At 35.1% G+C, this 18,289-nt stretch overlaps 3 protein-coding genes across 15 annotated transcripts in view; 1 reads left to right on the top strand and 2 right to left on the bottom strand.

Annotated features, from left to right (window-relative positions):
- The window catches only part of LOC123676776 (diacylglycerol kinase theta), a 36,552-nt gene extending 35,103 nt beyond the window's left edge, over positions 1-1,449 (bottom strand). For 4 of the 5 annotated variants that reach the window (XM_045612982.1, XM_045612980.1, XM_045612983.1 and 1 more), the window contains exon 1: positions 1,076-1,442. In XM_045612982.1, the coding sequence (XP_045468938.1) occupies positions 1,076-1,220 (145 nt within the window). In that variant the 5' untranslated portion in view covers positions 1,221-1,442. Of the gene's footprint in view, positions 1-1,075 lie in introns of all 5 variants that reach the window. The other variant, XM_045612984.1, reaches the window with a different exon arrangement.
- Positions 1,450-3,561: 2,112 nt separating this feature from the next.
- On the bottom strand, positions 3,562-8,104 carry LOC123676775 (AP-1 complex subunit sigma-2). 5 transcript variants are annotated; one of them, XM_045612977.1, is made up of 6 exons: positions 7,942-8,104; positions 7,712-7,890; positions 7,550-7,658; positions 7,354-7,491; positions 6,333-6,374; positions 3,562-4,247 (listed from the first exon to the last, which is right to left on the bottom strand). In XM_045612977.1, exons 1-5 carry the CDS (start codon positions 7,942-7,944, stop codon positions 6,339-6,341), a joined length of 465 nt encoding a protein of 154 aa, XP_045468933.1. In that variant the 5' UTR covers positions 7,945-8,104; the 3' UTR covers positions 3,562-4,247; positions 6,333-6,338. The 5 variants fall into 5 exon arrangements, with proteins under 5 accessions (XP_045468933.1, XP_045468932.1, XP_045468934.1 ...); XM_045612978.1 differs by lacking the exon at positions 3,562-4,247 and adding an exon at positions 5,184-5,264; XM_045612976.1 differs by lacking the exon at positions 6,333-6,374.
- Positions 8,105-10,418: 2,314 nt separating this feature from the next.
- Positions 10,419-18,289, top strand: part of LOC123676772 (putative thiamine transporter SLC35F3) — a 30,661-nt gene continuing 22,790 nt past the window's right edge. For all 5 annotated transcript variants that reach the window (XR_006747004.1, XM_045612969.1, XM_045612968.1 and 2 more), the window contains exons 1-2: positions 10,419-10,565; positions 17,474-17,778. Coding sequence is in view for 4 of the 5 variants with exons in the window: in XM_045612969.1 (XP_045468925.1) it covers positions 17,539-17,778 (240 nt within the window). In the remaining variant the exon portion in view is untranslated. The remainder of the gene's footprint in view (positions 10,566-17,473; positions 17,779-18,289) is intronic.

Here is an 18,289-nt window from a genome sequence, read left to right as displayed (position 1 = left end):
TTTGCAGTAACAAGTCAATAACCAAAAGAAATACAAATATCGATTAGCAAATATAATATTATAAATACAAAGCTGAAACATTCCTGACTTTTCAGAGGAATATGTCAAACTGGAAGAAGCAGCTGCAGAAAAAGAATTTGGTGTAGAAATCAAGAAATTATTAGATGTTGCAAGGATCATAGCAATAATGTTCTTTCGTCCCTGCAAAACTCTCCACAGTACTTTTGCAGTAACAAGTCCAATGACCATAAGGAATACAAATATTGATCAGCAAATATAATAAATGAAAGAAGCAGCAGAAAAAGTATTTGGTCTAGGAATCATGAAATGATAGATATGGTGCAAGGATGTTAGACAGGAATTTAGGATATTGAAGGTTATTGAGGATTTGGCAGTACCTAGTACGTGGATATTGAGGAAAAAATCTTGTACATTCAAGAAAAGCTAGTTCAAGACTTAATTTTTGACAGTTTTTTGATCTATTATTGTTATATATCTACTGTCGCAACAACCGAAGGTTACTCCCTCAAATGACATCATGACAATCATAGCAAATTTTATTCTTTCGTCTTTGCAAAACTCTCCAGTGTACCTTTGAAGTAACAAGTCCAATGTCCAAAAGGAATACAAATATTGATCAGTAAATATAATACAAGCTGAAGCATTTCTGACTATATCAGAGGAATCTGACAAGCTCAAAGGAGAAGATGATTATTTGGTCTAGTAATCAGGAAATGATATCACAGTATAAGAATGTTTCGAAGGGAATCGACTTGGTATGAAATGACTTCTAAACTAAGACCTTGGGTGATAAGTGACGGCCGAGAAGTAAATTTGAGGTTGAAACATTAGAGGGTGGCGAATTCCCACAACAAATATCGATTCGACACCAAAGTCGATTGGGGAATAGCTTCAAATAACCGAACAAGAAATAACGAAATTACAAAACTACAATTCTAAAACGACAGAAAAAGGTTTGGCATTATTGTTGGTGCAGCAATTCGAAACAAGGGGATGACCTACATCAGGGTCGGTCGAAACGGGGTTGAAGGGATAGCGTTTCTGTGTGGCCTACCTTCGCAGCTGAAGCCTTGCTGTATGGGGCCCCAGAGCGTTTCGCTGCAGTGATGGCAGTTGGTGAGTTTGTGGAACGTTTTCTTCAAGAAGCTGTGACCATGCAAGGCGGGCGGCTTATCGGCAGAGCCGACCACCGACGCCATGTCGCTCACGCCAGATTTTTACCGCGAACTCGCACTGGCCGCTGGCATATTACAGGTCTATGTGATTTCGAAACCGTAAGCGAACATGCTGCGGCCTTCTGGTATCTCTGAGAGACAGAGTTACATGCCTAAGGCGCATTTCTCGACGTCTCCCGTTCACAGCTAACCATCACTAACGACTGGCTGATTGGAGGAGCGAGTGCGCATACGATACGCCTCCGACGCTGTGTCGCTGATGCCGCCGGAACCGATGCGTCGCGACGGTGCCGCGCCGCTCTCCGCGCCCCGCCCATCGATTGGTTTCCGGTTGGGGGCGACACCTGTTGTCCGACGGAAAATTCGTCAGGAAGTAGGTGAAGTTAGCTGCGTGGTTGCGGTGTTGCCAGTGCATACCGATTTTTCAGTAGATCTACCGATTTACTTAATAATCACTTTGCGGGCGCCGTTTTTTCCGAAACTCGAGGCTTTATTGTATAAAACTGGTTATAGATTTATGATTCAAAGTATTATCCATCGCTGGCCACTACTTTCTACCATCTTTTGGGCAGCGTACGAATCCCGCGTTGAGAAAACTGGTCATCTTTTGAAGAGATCCATGAGTCGATCCAATCTTTCACTTCTACATATAACCGGAAGTGCTGTTCAGTGATTGTCCGAAGGAGCAACGTCTGGAGAATACGGCGGATGGGGTAGGACTTTCCACTTCAACGTTTTCAAGTGTATCTTGACAACTTTCACAACTTGTGGTTGGGCATTGTCATTCGGTAAAATCACTTTATCATGTCTCTCGTTGTATTGCGTCCGTTTGTCTCTCAATGCTCGGCTGAAACGCGTTAATTGCGATCGATAACGATTGTCCGAGATTGTTTCATTCGGTTTTAACAACTCATATTACACCATGCCGAGCTGGTCCCACCAAATACTGAGCATGACCTTGGAACCGTGAATATTCGGTTTGGCCGTCGACAAATAAGCAGAGATATACCGATTATTATTATTATTATTTGAACTGGGGTCGTTTTGCTTCGGTATGCCTTCCGGGAACTGCGACCATGCAGATCTTTTGTTCACTGCCCTACTCATTCATAGAAACCCAGGGAGGTCGTCAACGACGTTAATAAAATTGACAACCCCCCTAGAGGCCTTGGCCGTTACCTCTCTGGTATCCAGGACCGGCTTGCCCATGAGAATGGTTCTTAGGCCAGCCAGCTCTGGACACTTGCATATCAAGTGTTCAGCCGTTTCTACTTCCGGAGATATACCGATGATTTTATGGGCTTGTGGTTATCATAATGAGCCCATTCTTTGTCTCCAGTCACAATGCGATAAAGAAATCCCTTCCGTCTTTGCCTTGCAAGCAGCTGTTCACAAGCAAACAAACGCCGTTCAACATCTCTCGGCTTCAACTCGTACGGCACCCAATTTTCTTGTTTTTGAATGATTCCCATACCTTTCAGGCATTTTGAAATGGCTTGTCCCTCCCAATTCTTGTTGCGTTTACCAAGAATCTTGATCAAGTAATGCATTTATTGAAATTTTGCATCTTCGAAAACCTTCTCTCTTCCACCACCATGATGGTGCGTTGAAACCACTCTCGGTACGTTCTTTCGCTGATAGTGGCCTCACCACAGGTATATAAGAGCATTCGATGAGCCTCAGCTGCAGAATTCTTCATATTAAAGTAGAAAATTAAAACCTCTCGCAAATGACGAGAATTTGGATCGTTGATGTTTAATCGAGAATAACTTTATGATGCAGACACAAATCGACTAATATAGAAAAAACTTGCTAACATCAAAGTTCTAGGTAGTTCAGTTTGAGAGTTATCGTGTTTACGGGCAGCTGTACGGACGACCAGAATTGATCACGGATTCGTCATAAGTAACTCGAACCTTATCGTTTGGGGCCACCCCCGGCTTAAAATTCAATATGACATAGTAAAGAAATAAAATAGCGCTCATCTGTTCGGGAATAATGAACGTTCAAAATAATCCTTTTCGAGGAAAATTTTATTGTCTCATTATTTCATGCTGGCATTAAATTTTCGTATTTAAAGTTTAAAATTTCAACATATTCCTTTTATTTTAAAATTTTCACTTTTATTGCATCTACCAAAAAACTTAATTAAAATGATTTATTGGATGACCCACCTGTTTCAAATATCAAGAAAATAAGCCTTAGAAAATTACTTATTATCCTTCAATATATCTAGGGATTTATTTGGATTGAGCTGAAAAAAATTTCCACTGAACAGCTTTATAAGCTATGTTTTATCTTAATGAAAAATTGACTAGAAAAATAATCTAAGTTTCTAAAGGTGTGTGGAGTAAAAAACGTAATAGATAATATAATAGTTTCATTGAACAATATAACAAGTAAGTAGATTGTCAAGTAATACAAAATGATAAAGTAGAGAAAAGACACCTAAAATTATTGCACACATCGTTTACTAATACTGTTCGTTAACTAATATTCAGAAACACTTCTAATAATTACTCAAGCACATATCGATTCCCGAAAAGGGTGTCATGCTAAAATGTGTTTCTTGAAATTCTTAATAGTGAGCAAGTGAGAAAAATACAATTATAATACATGAAAATCCAGTGTGCTATATTGTATATAAAATTCTTTTTCTTGTAGAGAAAAGTTCAATTAGGAAGGTAGAAAAATAGAGAAGTTCGTAGTATTTTGGTCTTAGTAGAGTGATAAAATCTATATCAACATCTATGGATAAAATAGCCCCCATAGTAGCTTGTGTATTATCTAAGTTATTCGTACGATTCAATGAAATGTGTAGTAATATTACCTTGAAACAAAACCAAAAAAATAGTGCTAAAAGTTGAAATTGTTGAATACAGAGTTAGAAAAGAGAAAGGGCTTAATTTTGTTTATGTAATCTACTAAACTATTGGAGAATGCTTTCATCATGAACATTTTAAACCCTGTAAGAAAAAAGACAATGATGTCACTTTCCCATAGAATTTATCCCAGTCCATGGTCATCAAAGAAGCCTTGTGGTGTTTCCTCCTGAAAATGGGGAAAATTAATTTCCAATTGTAATCAACAAACATCAATTATGAACGAGGGTAAGTGATAATTGAAAATTAAATATGATCACTGCAGATTGCAACATACCTAGAGATTATCCTGCATCCTTATCTACTTTCAAAATTGATGTTCGCGACATTGGTATTTCTTATCAAAACACACAACCTCTACATAATTATTATGTTTACATGTATACAAACTCAGGTAGAATAAAACAAATTCATAAAAATTATTAGTATATTGGAAGAACATCACAGGAAAGTATTATGGGAACATTTTTACAAAAGATTTCGTAATAATTGGAAAATGTTCGATTCAAATTATTATTGAACTCAAATGAATCTATGAAAATTTTTTATTCAACAAAATTGCGAAGATTTTTACTTATTTGAATCAAACTCCAATTTTAACAAATGTTAGTTAAGAACATGCAATATGCAAAACCACCACCTTTCCAATAAAATATTAAAAAACTATACAGCACAACAATCAGAGATAAAAGGTTTATACAACAATAACCTATAGAATTTAGATGTACTGGTAGGTATATTTGGATTTAAGTGAAACTAAACAAAATTTGTTGCTTATAAACTTTAAAACTCATTAACGGAGACTAGTTTGTGTCGCTTGGAAGACTTGAGGAAGAATTTATTGGTCAATGGAAGACTGCTAAGTATATTTCATATTTGTATTCCATGAAAATTGTAAGCCTGCCTTATTTCTACTGCCAATTGAAAAAGTGTGATTCTTAGTTAATTTCATCATGAATATTAAGCTACCTTAATAAAAAACAAAATTGGAACTGAAATATGGTCCCTATTTACTTGACAAAACAAAAATGTTGTTAATACATACATATATACAGGTGGTTAGGCCATATCAAGTAGACAATTATACACATAAATATATTTTTTCATTATAAAACGTGAAAAAGCAATCTGGAAACGTTGACTACAGAAGACCAATGTCCCTTAAAGCACCTTCCACAGCTTCATCCTTGGAAAAAATAATCGACTACAAATAAAGTTAGAACATAACCCAACAAAAGGACTGCACCAATCAATTTCTAATGATACTAAATAATGAAGAGCAGTTATTTGAGATTATGAATTATTTGAAATAATAATTATGGATGTTTGCGACTTAAATGGTTTTCATCACAGGAAAATTTCTAACTATCCTACACCGATTTCAATATTTTATTATAATTATATTGCAGATCATGTTGAAGCACCTGGAAATATTTTGTTTAGCACTTACCAAAAAATATTGCTTTAAGATACGCAAAAAAAAGACTATTCACATTACACAATTTTTCATCACAAAATTACACCTTCAAATAAAGACAGGGAATGTTTTTCAAGTTTATTGTATGGAATAGAACAATTACTGATAAAACAAATAAATATTCAAGAATACACAATTATATAATATGGCGTTTTTTATATCAACAGAAATAAATACTAAAATTTGGACAGCAATAGGATACATAAAACTCGTTGGAAATCTTATGATTCAATCTAAAATTTTCAAGATACCTAAAAGGAACTATTTGCAAGATTATGAGTCAATATCGTGTTATAAGTATTAATCGAATTATATGAAAATATTCGAGTAGTTAAATATCAGAATTTTTCAATCATTCAATGGCAACAATTTTTATTAACTTTAATAAATAAAAGTGAATAACATATATGCGTGTAATTCAATATATACAAGCAATGGAGCATAAATCAAGCAAACATGAAAATTCTATAATCATTTAAAGCTAAAATGTTAACAAATCCTTCATGCACTACAATAATGGTAAATTATGTTAAATTAACAACCAAGATTAAAATCACCCATACTGAAAACTTTAACCATGTATTAAATAGATTAATTATTCATCAAGAAAAATTTATAATATACAATAGCTAATATTATAAATCGGTTAGTTCAATATGAATTATGCAAATTCAATAAAATAGTTAGTATTAGGAATGCATACAAAAAATATGATATTCACACTTCAAATTCAAAAAATATCATTCCTTCAAAAATTTAACAACCACTTAGACTCACCCCAGTTTAATAAGATATATGATACATAAAAGCATTAGTCCCCTAAAATATTGATAAAATTGATTCTCATACAGAATTTGAAATAGGTTATTAAAAAAATTGATGTTTAAAAGATAATTTTTCATATTAATGTTACTAATTTGGATGATTTAAATTTTTAAATTACGTGAGCCTCTTTAAAAATTTGCTTGCAAATGTTTTTGAAAATATGAATCGACTAACCAAGTTACCTACAAAAAATATTTTCACCCTGGTTATTAATTCAACTGCATGAGATTGAAAAAAATGAACCAATGATACAAAAATGGAAGTAGAAGAGCTTCCAACATCAAATTTAACACAAGTCAGCATTACTTATCACTTTTGGCAACGTCACATCTATCAATTGTCATTCAAATCCTTTGGGGTGCATTTGAAGAAAACCAGAAAAATAACACAAATTTACGTTTGAAGCATTGAGTGACGATGTGAACATCGCAAGAGCATAGGACTAAAAAGATCTCTCTTTGGATAATATCTGGACTAGGATATTTATCATTTTTTATGGCATAGTTTTGGCATTGAATCGAAAATTTACACTCTTTTTGATAGACCACAAAAGGTTGTACCAGTAATAATATTTCTATAAATAAATAAGATCTTTGGTAATTCTGAGGAATGCTTATAAATAAAAGAAAGTGAAATATTGTTTTTTTTCGTATCATCTCTCAGTTATTCATGGGTTATATTTCAATGTCTCATAGAGATGAATATAAAAATAAGAAGGAATGGAATATTAAAAATATCTGATCAGACTTCAGAAATCTTTGATAAATATGTTACTTTGGCTCAATGGCTAAATTAAAATACGAGTGTATCTCATACTATATAGACTAGATTTAAAATAGGAGAAATTGTAGTTTATCAAAAAGATGTGTATACTATTTGTACTTCAATAGAAGTTTGGAACTCGTAAAGGTTAAAAATTTCCAGATATTAACTGGTATCCACTAGATTAGATATCATCATTTCCAGGACTAACCTCTTGTAAAAGATCCTGAGCAGCAATAGCTTTCAATACAATCTTTTTGCTTGTTTCTTGAATTTCCCCTCCAAGGAGTAATTCATCCAAGATGAAATAAGCTTTTTCAAAATTGAAAATAATATCCAACTCACAAACCTACAAAAGATCAAGTCACAGTTTAGTATGTTCCACAAAAAATTTCTCGTTGACTTACACTACCGAAGTATTTATCCAATAACTCTACATAACGATGGATCACCTCCAAAGTAAGTAATTCATTATCATCTTGTTCAATAGCACAGCAGAAATATAAACTTGCATACCTAAAAACAACATTATTGATTTTAAACAAGATCTCCTACGTACACAAACAAACCTTTTATAGACAATCTTCAAGTCTTTCCATTCAAGAAAACTACACATCTTTGGTTTTCGAGCAAGTATGGTGGTGATCAATTCCCTAGTAATTTTCTTCTTCAGTTTGTCAGGGTGTGCCACGTACCATTTTTGTAAACGTAACTTCCCTTGCCGACTAAACAGCAGCATAAATTGCATCTGAAAAATTTCTCAGTCAAGTTGCAGAGAGTGCATTTCGACTATACATACCATTTTGATGAAAATATATACGTTTTCAATCAAATGAAAAGTTTGAATTCAAGCATGAATGTTTTTATCGGAAATATTGGAAGTTGACAAACTTAACAAATCGTTAAATAAATATTACAGGTGATAGTGCAGGTGACAATTTCACTTTTTTTTGACAGATACGACGATACGACAGCTGACAGCTACATTAGCAAATATGACAATAGGTAAGTTCCGTTAGGAGAAGAAAGAAAAAAAATGTTTTTGATCAAAATCTTGGCTTCTTAAGAAATTTTGAAGCGAAATTTCAGGATCAGATAGTATTCGATAAGATCTTCTAAAATGAGGTGCGGAATAATGCATTAGTAGGTTGGAAGTACTGTTTGGTGATTATTTGTCTTACGCATCTGATTGCATATATGGCTGGCTGTAATTTTTGATTGATGAACATTTCTCCCATATAATTCTAGTGACAAATTGAATGCCTAGAACATTGCTTCACTCGTAGGTATCGCAGAGGAAGATACGAAAGTTACAGTTTTGGTTTTTCGTTGTTGAGATATAATTTGTTTGAGTTGTCCTGTATTTGGACTAAACCAAGGCGTTCGACTGGGTCCCACTAGTCGCCTTCTGCATAAATTACAACACCTAGGCATATGGGGAAAGTTGCACTCGTGGATCAGAGCTTTCCTATCTGATCGAACCTTTCGCGTGAGAGTTGCGGACGTTCATTCATCTGTGGGTAATTTTATGCCCACTGGCGTCCCGCAGGAATCAGTCTTGGGCTCCATTCTTTTTTATTTTATACGTCTGATCTGCCTCGACTACTGAAATCTCTATGCGCATTTTTGCAGACAACACAAAAATATACAACCAGGCTTCGAATGTGTGAACTAGCACTATATTGCAGCTATGCGCGTCACTTGGCAGGTGTGGTGCCCTTCTCTCAGGAGCGATCAACTTCCCTAGTCTGTACACAAGGATTCCCTTTGGGAGGATAAGACCTGACTATCACAATCGTTTGAGATTATTGCAAACCTTTGGGGATTGGCGAGATAGAGGTGATCTTAATGTAACGTATCGCGCTCTGCATGGGTTCTTTGGTGTGAATCTGGATAACCTCTTCTTGAGAAGCAGCACCCAACTACGCGGCCATGCCTTCAAACTGGCAAAGGAGAATTTCAGGACCACACAGCGTCAAACTTTTCTTTCCAACAGAGTTTTCAGTGGATGGAATTTGTTGCCAAATATTGTTGTTGGTGCAAATTCGGTGAATTCCTTCAATAACTGACTCGACCAATTCATTCGAGAGCAGAATCGCCTCTAGCTCAATAAAATATGATTATGTGTGGGTTTCTTCATTATTTTTAGAAATATTTATTTTATAAGTTTGACTTTAGCTTAGTTAAGTGGCTTTGAATATGTGCAGATTTCTTTAGTGTTCTAGTAGTTTAGGAATTCCATTTTATTTTTTTTAATTTTGAGTTTATGGGTGAGAACCACTATTCTTTTCTTTTGTTGATAATAATAATAACCAATTGTGATATGTTTTCAAATCCAAAATTTCACTATATCGTTATATGAAATATATTGATTTCGGTGATTCCCGATTAAATATGCAAATTTGAATATTTGGTATCCGATATTTTTCCTAATTGTCGAATTTATAATAAGAAAAATAATTATTATTTTCTATATATACCTACTGAATACCAAGGTTTGGCAACTTTTGCTCTCCTAGTGTCATCGGTTGTTTCACGTCGTTTGGCGCGCTTGAGTTTGTTTTCTGAATTTCTGATATATTTAGGTATTTATTGCAATATATTTTGAGTAAATATGAAACGTTGATTCACTATAGGACATAAGAAGTGCGTTCTTTATGGAGAAACTCGCGAATTGAGTGAAATATTGTATCACTGATATGTTTTCATTTCCGCGCGCATCATGCCAAATTTGTTCATGTTGGGGACAAAATTTGCTTCGTGAAAATGACAAATGCTCCCTCTATCTATGTTTATTACTCTGAGATATGAGACAATGTCAATATTCTTTGGGAGGTTGTTTATGAAAATAATAAATATAAGAGGCCCAAGGTTCGATCCTTGAGGAGTACCAAGAGTCATGTTGATATGAAACTATTTTCTCCGTTATGTGGTTTTGTAACTATGAGGCGAATAGAGATATCCCTCTGACACCTTGATATTGCTAATTTTTTCAGGCATATCTCGTCTTCCATATAGTCGAATGCCTTAGAAAGCTCTTCAACTTGAGTTTGTGCTGTTTCACTTCCAACCTCGCTTCCAACGAAACCATCCAATATTTAAAATAATAAGTCCTTAATAACATCAATAGTCGATTTACCCTGTCTCCACTTCACGTAAGTGCTTTTCCAAATTTTTTCGAATTTGAGGTATGAGAGCTAGGTATATTTTTCGAAATAATGAGCCTTGTGGGGGTGTTAATGGTGACGTCGGCGTATTGAATAGCACCGGGACGCTTCTACATAATCAATGCCAACAGCGCCCGACTTCACAGTCCTTTTAGTTTCTCCGTGCAGACCGCAGCGTTTTCTCTGTTCACGTAGAAAACCCGCGATTTTGCCAAGATGACAGAGTTGCATCACTTGCCAACTGATTGAGACGATGGTGAGTTTCATTTCGACCACAATGGGTTAGTTCCTAAGATGTGCACGTTGCAGATACGAATATGTTTAAATTGTAACGATTATTGTGAATGTTTTACCTTAACGATAACGCAGGGATTATTAAGGGATTGATTGATCAGTTTCGTGTAGAAAATTAGGACCTTCTGCATTTTTTATATTTCTTCGTCAATTTTGTTCATGGATTTTATGAGAGTATAGGCACATTCACAATTGTTTTGGGTTCCATGATTTCCAGTTTCCTTGGAGCAAACGGAATATGATTATGTTATTGAAACTCAGTTTTTTATCTGCTCGAAATTTACCAGGTGAGGCAGAGTCTTCACTACTGTGAAATGGTCTTATTAACTAAAAAAAATGGTACTAATAGATTGCACTGGAACAGGCCTCAAATTTTGGTTATTCTGATGAAAGCAAAAAATTTTCCTTCTTCTTTTACTTCATATGTGGAAGTGAGACATCAATTTTTTTTTAAGAAATGAAGTAGGTCAAGTATTTTCTTACCTTCGATCAGTGATGCTGTCTCAGAACTAGAGTCCAGTTATCAAATTAAGAAGTTAGAATCATTTATAGGAGTTTTAATAGTTTTTATTGAAAAGCTCAACAATTTTGAAGTATTTTCAATATAAGTGAATTCCAAAGTTTTCTTACATCTGCTCTCATAAAAAACTCTAAAGATATTTTATGTAATTGGTTACCATTTTTATAAGTTTAGGAACACCTATTTTCTAGACCTATATTATACCTGTATACTTAGTATCTACTATTTAATTTTGAAATAATCTTATGAATCTTAGCAATCTATGGATTCCTTTCATAAAATAAAACACTTTTTTCATTTACCATTATTATAGATTGTGCACAGATGAAAATATATGGGCTATTTTTTCATTGTTTGATACTTTCGTATGATTCGTATCATTCAAATTCAGGGAAAAGTTTTCTATAATTAAAATACATATTCCGTAATTATTATGGACAGGGGTGCATTAGCTCAAATGCTTGTAACTTTTTTACCTGAGCAGAATCTGAAAAAAGTGTTTTATGTGATTAGGGGAGTCCATATTTAAATTTAATGTACGACTTTAATACTCACACTGTAACTTGTATACATATCTGTTATCTTCAAGGGCGCAATTGGCAGATAAGCGTTTCGAATTGAATCAAACATTTATTAACTGTAGGTAGAACCTGAATTTAAATGATACCTAGTCTTCGATCTTCGATTACGTGTTTCCTTCGTTTGCAATTCGTGAAAACTGTAGGTAAGAGTGAGTTATGAACTTAAACCATTTGACCAAGCTAATCAGATCATGGTACCAACTTCAGAACACGCAACAGTCGATGCAGATATTTTTATCGCTGAATATTAAGGAGGAATTAGTTTCTCAAATTAATATATGTATTATATTTTTTTTCCTACTTATATATTTCGTGAGTAGGCAGAATTTGTGCGAATTTGGTACGTTTTGGTTCATTTGAAATATTCGGAACCAAATGAATGTTCCACAATACTAAAGATTTTTCAAATTTTATAATTTTATTCAGTGATGTTTACTGAGCTCATAAAAAGTGTATATTTCAATTAGCATCAATACATTTTTTAAATGGCAATGACAAAAGTTCCATTCATTTATGCGCCAATTGTAAATATGACGAGTGCTCAAAAACTCCCGACTTCAGATCAGAGAATTCCTCGTATTTTTTCGACATTCTTCTTGAATTTCTATGGTACTGAGTTGTTATGGAACTTTTAACTCGTCATGAAATTTTATATCGAGAAATTTCATTCAAATAAGCAATACCTCGACCTTAAAAATGAAAAAAAAAGAGTAAAAGATCCTTCGTGTGAAGTTTATAGGTTTCTTTCAATTGTTATGATTACGTAGATCACAAAAATGCTTGCAGTCGGGCGATTAGTCAATTATTTCAGAAATCATAGGTTATAAACTAAAATAAACAAAAAAAAAAGATAATTGTCTCGAGGCTGCCGCCACTCCTGGACGCTAGATACGTACTTGAAAGCTCATTATGTTTTAGATCAGAGCTCGATATTTAAAAAATGTTTATGTTTGAGGGGTCTGTAACAAATATTTTAGGAGATATAACGATTTTACGGGAAAATGTGAGCTGTTGGGACAAGTTAGCGATGTGACAAATAGAAACCGTGTGCGACGCTCAAGAACAACTGAAAATATTGCTGCTGTAGTCCAAAAACCCTGTTTTGTCGATTTCTCATCGATCTTGAGAATTGGGCATTCCACAAACAACATTACACCGTATTTCGCTTAAAGACAAAATTTATTTTCAGCAAGACGGCGCTACGTGAAACGCAGGTACAGGAGTTCGCCTTTTGAAGTTGGTTTTTCATGACGTAATAGTTATGGACTTATTTTTAGACCTTTCTTGCATATTTTTGTCAAACTTATTTATATCTTTCTCAAAAGTCTAATTCTTGAAGATGTCAATAAATAGGACAAAATTTTTATGCTGTCAAATGATGAATCGTAATTGAAATTTCGCTTCCTTGTTGATACACCATTTACCTTCGCCGTAGAATATACTATAGGTACTTTATAAGTATAGTTAGAGTTAGAGCAATAACTCAGGACCTATAAAAAAGTGATCCCATTTTGTACGAATTTATTGCCTTCAGTTATGGAGAGAAATGGGACAACAAACTCACATGTCATCCTAGCTGGTTCCATAAAAAGAAGATTAATGACAGTGCCTACTCGACCACTGAATAGAATGGGATTAAAAAGTGATTAAATATCGCAACAATTCTCCGGAATATGAGCTTTCAATTAATTCCCAAATGAGTCGAGCCAGTCACGCCAAGTTCCCTGCGAAAAAGCTTTTTGCATTATCATATATTGGCAACCTGTTAGCCATAAGGTAATTGAGTGTTTGGACATCGACCAGCCAGTAAGCAAAGGTGCAGCCCCATCAACTTGATGATTTTATCGTCGATCATATTTGATGTGCAATTTCCTGGTTATTGACGCCCATCACGGCACGAAGGGCAGTTTCGAATGTTATAATTCTGATGCAAAGGGGTAGATTAAGATATTGGAGGTATATTGCTCAGGCCAACAAAATTTAAAAAAAAGATTCAGTGCCAAGCATCTCATAACTGATTTAAATGCTTTTCTCTATATCAGTATCGTAATGAGTCCATTACATTACTAAAAATAGTACTATAATGAACTCATTACAGTTTTAAAAACAGTACTATTATGAACTCATTACAGCATTGTTTTCAGTTATATTTTTCGTTTTGTGGTTGTCTACACTGACTTCCGATCCTATCAAATTTCAACAGACTTCAATTGTCAATATGATATAATTTGGATATAGTGAAATGATTTGCAACTTTATTCGCAATTTCTCTTGATTCTGGTGGTGTTAAATCGATTTCGTCTGACATTATTCACGAATTTAATGCGTAATTTTAAATTATTTCAAAATTCGAAACGTACGATTCAAATTCAAATTCCGTAATCTATCAATTTTCGGAACAGTCACACCAACTGCCAAGATACAATACAAATGTCACAAGGATGTATAATATGAATTTTTCATTGAATTTCGACAATATTTCACAAAACTTGAGGAAAATAGAGAATATATCGTCTAATACTCGTTGCAGAAGACAATTCCGACGAAGGAGCGAGTTTTCGAATTTTGCATTGGTGTTGGAATAGGAGCCCATTCTGCAATTTGTTTCAGAATATACTAGTATTATGTCTTTCTTTATTCATCATGCGCTTTCGCCATTTTGCAACAAAATATCACGTTTTCTGGTTTCCATAATTTTCCTCGTTATAAAGTTACTGATTTCATAATTTTGTGCTATAAATTTGTATTTCAGATCTTTAAAATTGTCGTTATATCGGAAAAAAAATACTTCCACTCAGTTGGAAATTGCAGTTTTTCCTCATTTCAAGTTTTTCCTTGATTACTCTTAAAGTTTCTACTTGAGGCATAGGTTTCGCTTGACCCCCCTCTTCTTATACTTAGAATTGACTGAAATAATGAAAAATATAGATTGCAATTTAAAAATTTGAGTTTTGATGACTTTGAGTTGTCCAAGTCCATAATCTTCTCATGAACACTCTGAACCTTTTTATCCAAACCGCCTTATAATACTTCGTATTAGCAGGATCGATCATTAGAAAGGTTTTTTCCGAGAAAACATTCTCTGCAGAAATATTAAAAAAATGCGAGTCTTCATCACCATCATTTTTTTCCGTAAGAATTTCATCAACTCATGAACCCTTGAGTTTTTACCCCAATCTTGGCATATTGCTGAAATTGTCATGAAATAGGCTAATGATGCAATAATATACTGGGTGTTCAATTTGAAATAAGACGGTATGTTTCCCAAAACGCAAATTTTAAGCACAAAATTATGATTTTCATGCACGTCTAATAGGTCATCGAGGTGAATCACCCTGTATATACAAAATTTGGGGCAAATCGTGGGTCATTTGAACTATTACAAAATCACGTGATAGCTAGATTGAGATGAACTTTTCATTCAAAAAATACTTCTATAGGAACTCGAGGCGAGAAAATTCACTCTGCTTCTGATTTATTACAGAAAATGATGTCACAAAAATGAATAACATTCTTTAGACACGCGAAATAGACGTCTCAGCAAATTGATTCTGAATTTTTGCGCCCTCTTCCAACAATTGTGTCCCTAATTCCTGATCACATCGTTGTTCATCAATAAAATCTGGCATTTTTCAAGAACTGTGGCGAAATGGGAAGAGAGTTGCTCAATTAAATATTCACGAATCAGAGGCGAAAACGGAATCACTCGAATGGATCCTTGAACTTTTCAGACAATGGATCGCCATCAATAATATACTGTATACCCTTTATTGGCAGCATTCATTGATCTGATGGCCCTTGAAAAGGTTCCATTCAATGGAGTTTTTTTTTTGACTCATGAATATCATTGATAATACCCTGGGAATTTGGTGTAGATCGATGAGGAATCCATTTACCCGAGGAATAATCTCTTGAACGGGAATAGACGCAACTGTATTTTAGAAATGATGAATTATTATTTTATTCCTAACAGTTACTTCTCAAAATGACAACATCTTTGTCAAAAATGATAGTGGTGGAAATGTTACGGTGAATGGATTGCGCTACCGAGCTGTAATAAATGATTTTTTATGGCCGGATTTCGAAGATATTGATGTGAACGATGTTTAATTTCAACAAGACTACGTGCCACACAAGCAACCAAATAATCACAATTTTGAAGGAAAAGTTTCTTGCTGTGTTATTTTTCAAAGAGCTGGCCAACGAGATCTTGTGATTTAATACCTGTGGACTTTTTTCTTTGATAGATAATGTCTATGCCAATGCTTCACAATAAATTCAAGACCTTGAAGATGGGATTGCATTGAGGTATAGGAAAAAAGAAAATATATGACAATAACGTAAATATCACCATAACATATCCCAAGATCCTTGCACATCAAAATCTATCAGGTGTACAACTCTGCTTCCGCCGTTTTGCAATAGATGGCGGTAGTGGTAAGGGGTAGTCAAAATAAATAGATGGTAGATGACATACAATACGCTTGAGCACTTGTAAACATAACGCCATCGATATAATAGTCGATTTGTGTCAGCATCATGAAGTTATTTTCGATTAAACAAGTCAGCTTACGAGCCAAATTCTCGTCATTCGCGGAAGGTTTCAGTTTTCTGCTTCAATATGAAGAAATCGGCGGCTGAGGCTCATCGACTGCTCTCAAATACCTACGGTGAAGCCGCTATTAGAGAAAGAACGCACTCAGAGTGGTTTCAACGCTTCAAGAACGGTGATTTTGACGTCAAAGACCAGCATGGCGGTGAAAGAGAGAAGGTTTTCGGAGATGCAGAAATGAAGGCATTACTTGATCAAGACTCGTGTCAAACGCAACAATAATTGGCAGGATCATTAGGAGTGACGAAACCAGCCATTTCAAAACGCCTGAAAGTCATGGAAATGATTCAGAAACCAGGAAATTGGGTGCTTTACGAGTTGAAGCCGAGATATGTTGAATGGCGTTTGTTTGCTTGTAAACAGCTACTTGAAAGGCAAAGACGAAAGGGATTTCTGCATCGCATTGTCACTGGAGACGAAAAATGGGTCCATTACGATAATCCCAAGAGCAGAAAATCATGGGGATATCTCGGTCATGCTTCCACATCGAAGGTCAAACCGAATATTCACGGTTCCAAGGATATGCTCAGTATTTGGTGGGACCAGCTCTGCGTAGTGTATTATGAGTTGTTAAAAACGACTGAAACAATCACAGGCGATCGTTATCAAACGCAATAAATGCTTTTGAGTCGAGTATTGAAAGACAAACAGCCGCAATACAACGAGAGACATGATAAAGTGATTTCACAGCATGACAATGCTCGACCCCATGTTGTGAAAGTGGTCAAGACATACTTGGAAACGTTGAAATGGGAAGTCGTACCCCACTCGCCGTATTCTCCAGACGTTGCTCCCTCGAACTATCACTTGTTTCCATCAATGACACACGGCCTGGCTGACTGGCACTTCCGGTCTTATGAAGAAGTAAAAAAATTGATCGATTCGTGGATCGCTTCAAAAGATGACCAGTTTTTTCGAAGCGGGATTCGTACGCTGCCCAAAAAAAGGGAGAAAGTAGTGGTCTGCAATGTACAATACTTTTAATCATTAATGTATAACCAGTTTTTTAGAATGAAGTGTCGAATTTCGAAAAGAAAACGGCGGAATGAAAGTTGTACGTCTATGTATAAAAATCGTAGGATCTGTTTCTGAAATAATTTAGACGTTCCTTATTTAAAACTCACCCAGTATGTTAATTTTTTTCTTTTTTTTTCCAGACATAATGCACCACTCTACTTCAATCTCCTCCAATCTGATCTTCAGGATGATTTTCTGATAGGCCATGACCAAAGACGGAGACCTGCCCACCATCTTCAATCCTCGAGGTCGGAACAGAGCCCCCAGTGTCCTGATAACGGAAGAAGGGGTCGCAAATGGCCCCTTCGCCCACGCAGACTCGATAACCAGCAGCCAAACGGAACAGGGAGTCGAAACTGTCACCCAACCCACACCAACTCCTACCGGTCTGGCAGCTAAATTGAAATCCTGCTCGAGCTCAATTTGTTCCAAGTCTGCCAGAAAGGTAAACTGGGTTTTATTCGTTCGAGAACTACGCGACCGGGTTTATTGTTTTCTATGGGGGGCGATTTGGAACATAAAAAACATAATTCTCTTATTCTGTACGAAATCTGTTCATTCTGCATGACATAACTTGTAGAACAAAATCGTACGGGAATTTTGCAGATTCACATATTGTTATATTTCATCATTACGATCATACGAATTTATTTATTGTCTGTCTATGTTTATTACTCTATGATTGTCTGTCAAATTAGTGATACAGTAAACAGTTCTGTCAACCAATGTTTTTAATGCAAAAATCACTGAACGATATTCATGAGAATATTCCATTGAAATCAGCAGAAATTCAGTGAATTGGAGAAAATAATGGATGATACTAGTACTGAAGGCTCATTCTAACACTCACCCAATCGTGGCTCTTTTTTGAATTACGAACTCATGGAAGAATATCAATAACTTCTGCAATTGTATTATAAATAACTATTTGGGAATGAACTATTTTCGGTAATGTT

This window comes from Harmonia axyridis, chromosome 3, assembly GCF_914767665.1.
Source record: "Harmonia axyridis chromosome 3, icHarAxyr1.1, whole genome shotgun sequence".
Classification (NCBI taxonomy): domain Eukaryota; kingdom Metazoa; phylum Arthropoda; class Insecta; order Coleoptera; family Coccinellidae; genus Harmonia; species Harmonia axyridis.
The sequence above is the reverse complement of the archived record's forward strand: the minus strand, read 5'-3'. Positions and strand labels throughout refer to the sequence as shown.

What these genes read in the sequence shown, in the direction of transcription:
- LOC123676775 (XM_045612976.1), bottom strand. An exon ending in TTGAAGATTGTCTATAAAAG is followed by an intron (nt 7,659 to 7,711) that starts GTTTGTTTGTGT and finishes TGTTGTTTTTAG; the next exon opens with GTATGCAAGTTTATATTTCT. An exon ending in TGGATAAATACTTCGGTAGT is followed by an intron (nt 7,492 to 7,549) that starts GTAAGTCAACGA and finishes GATCTTTTGTAG; the next exon opens with GTTTGTGAGTTGGATATTAT.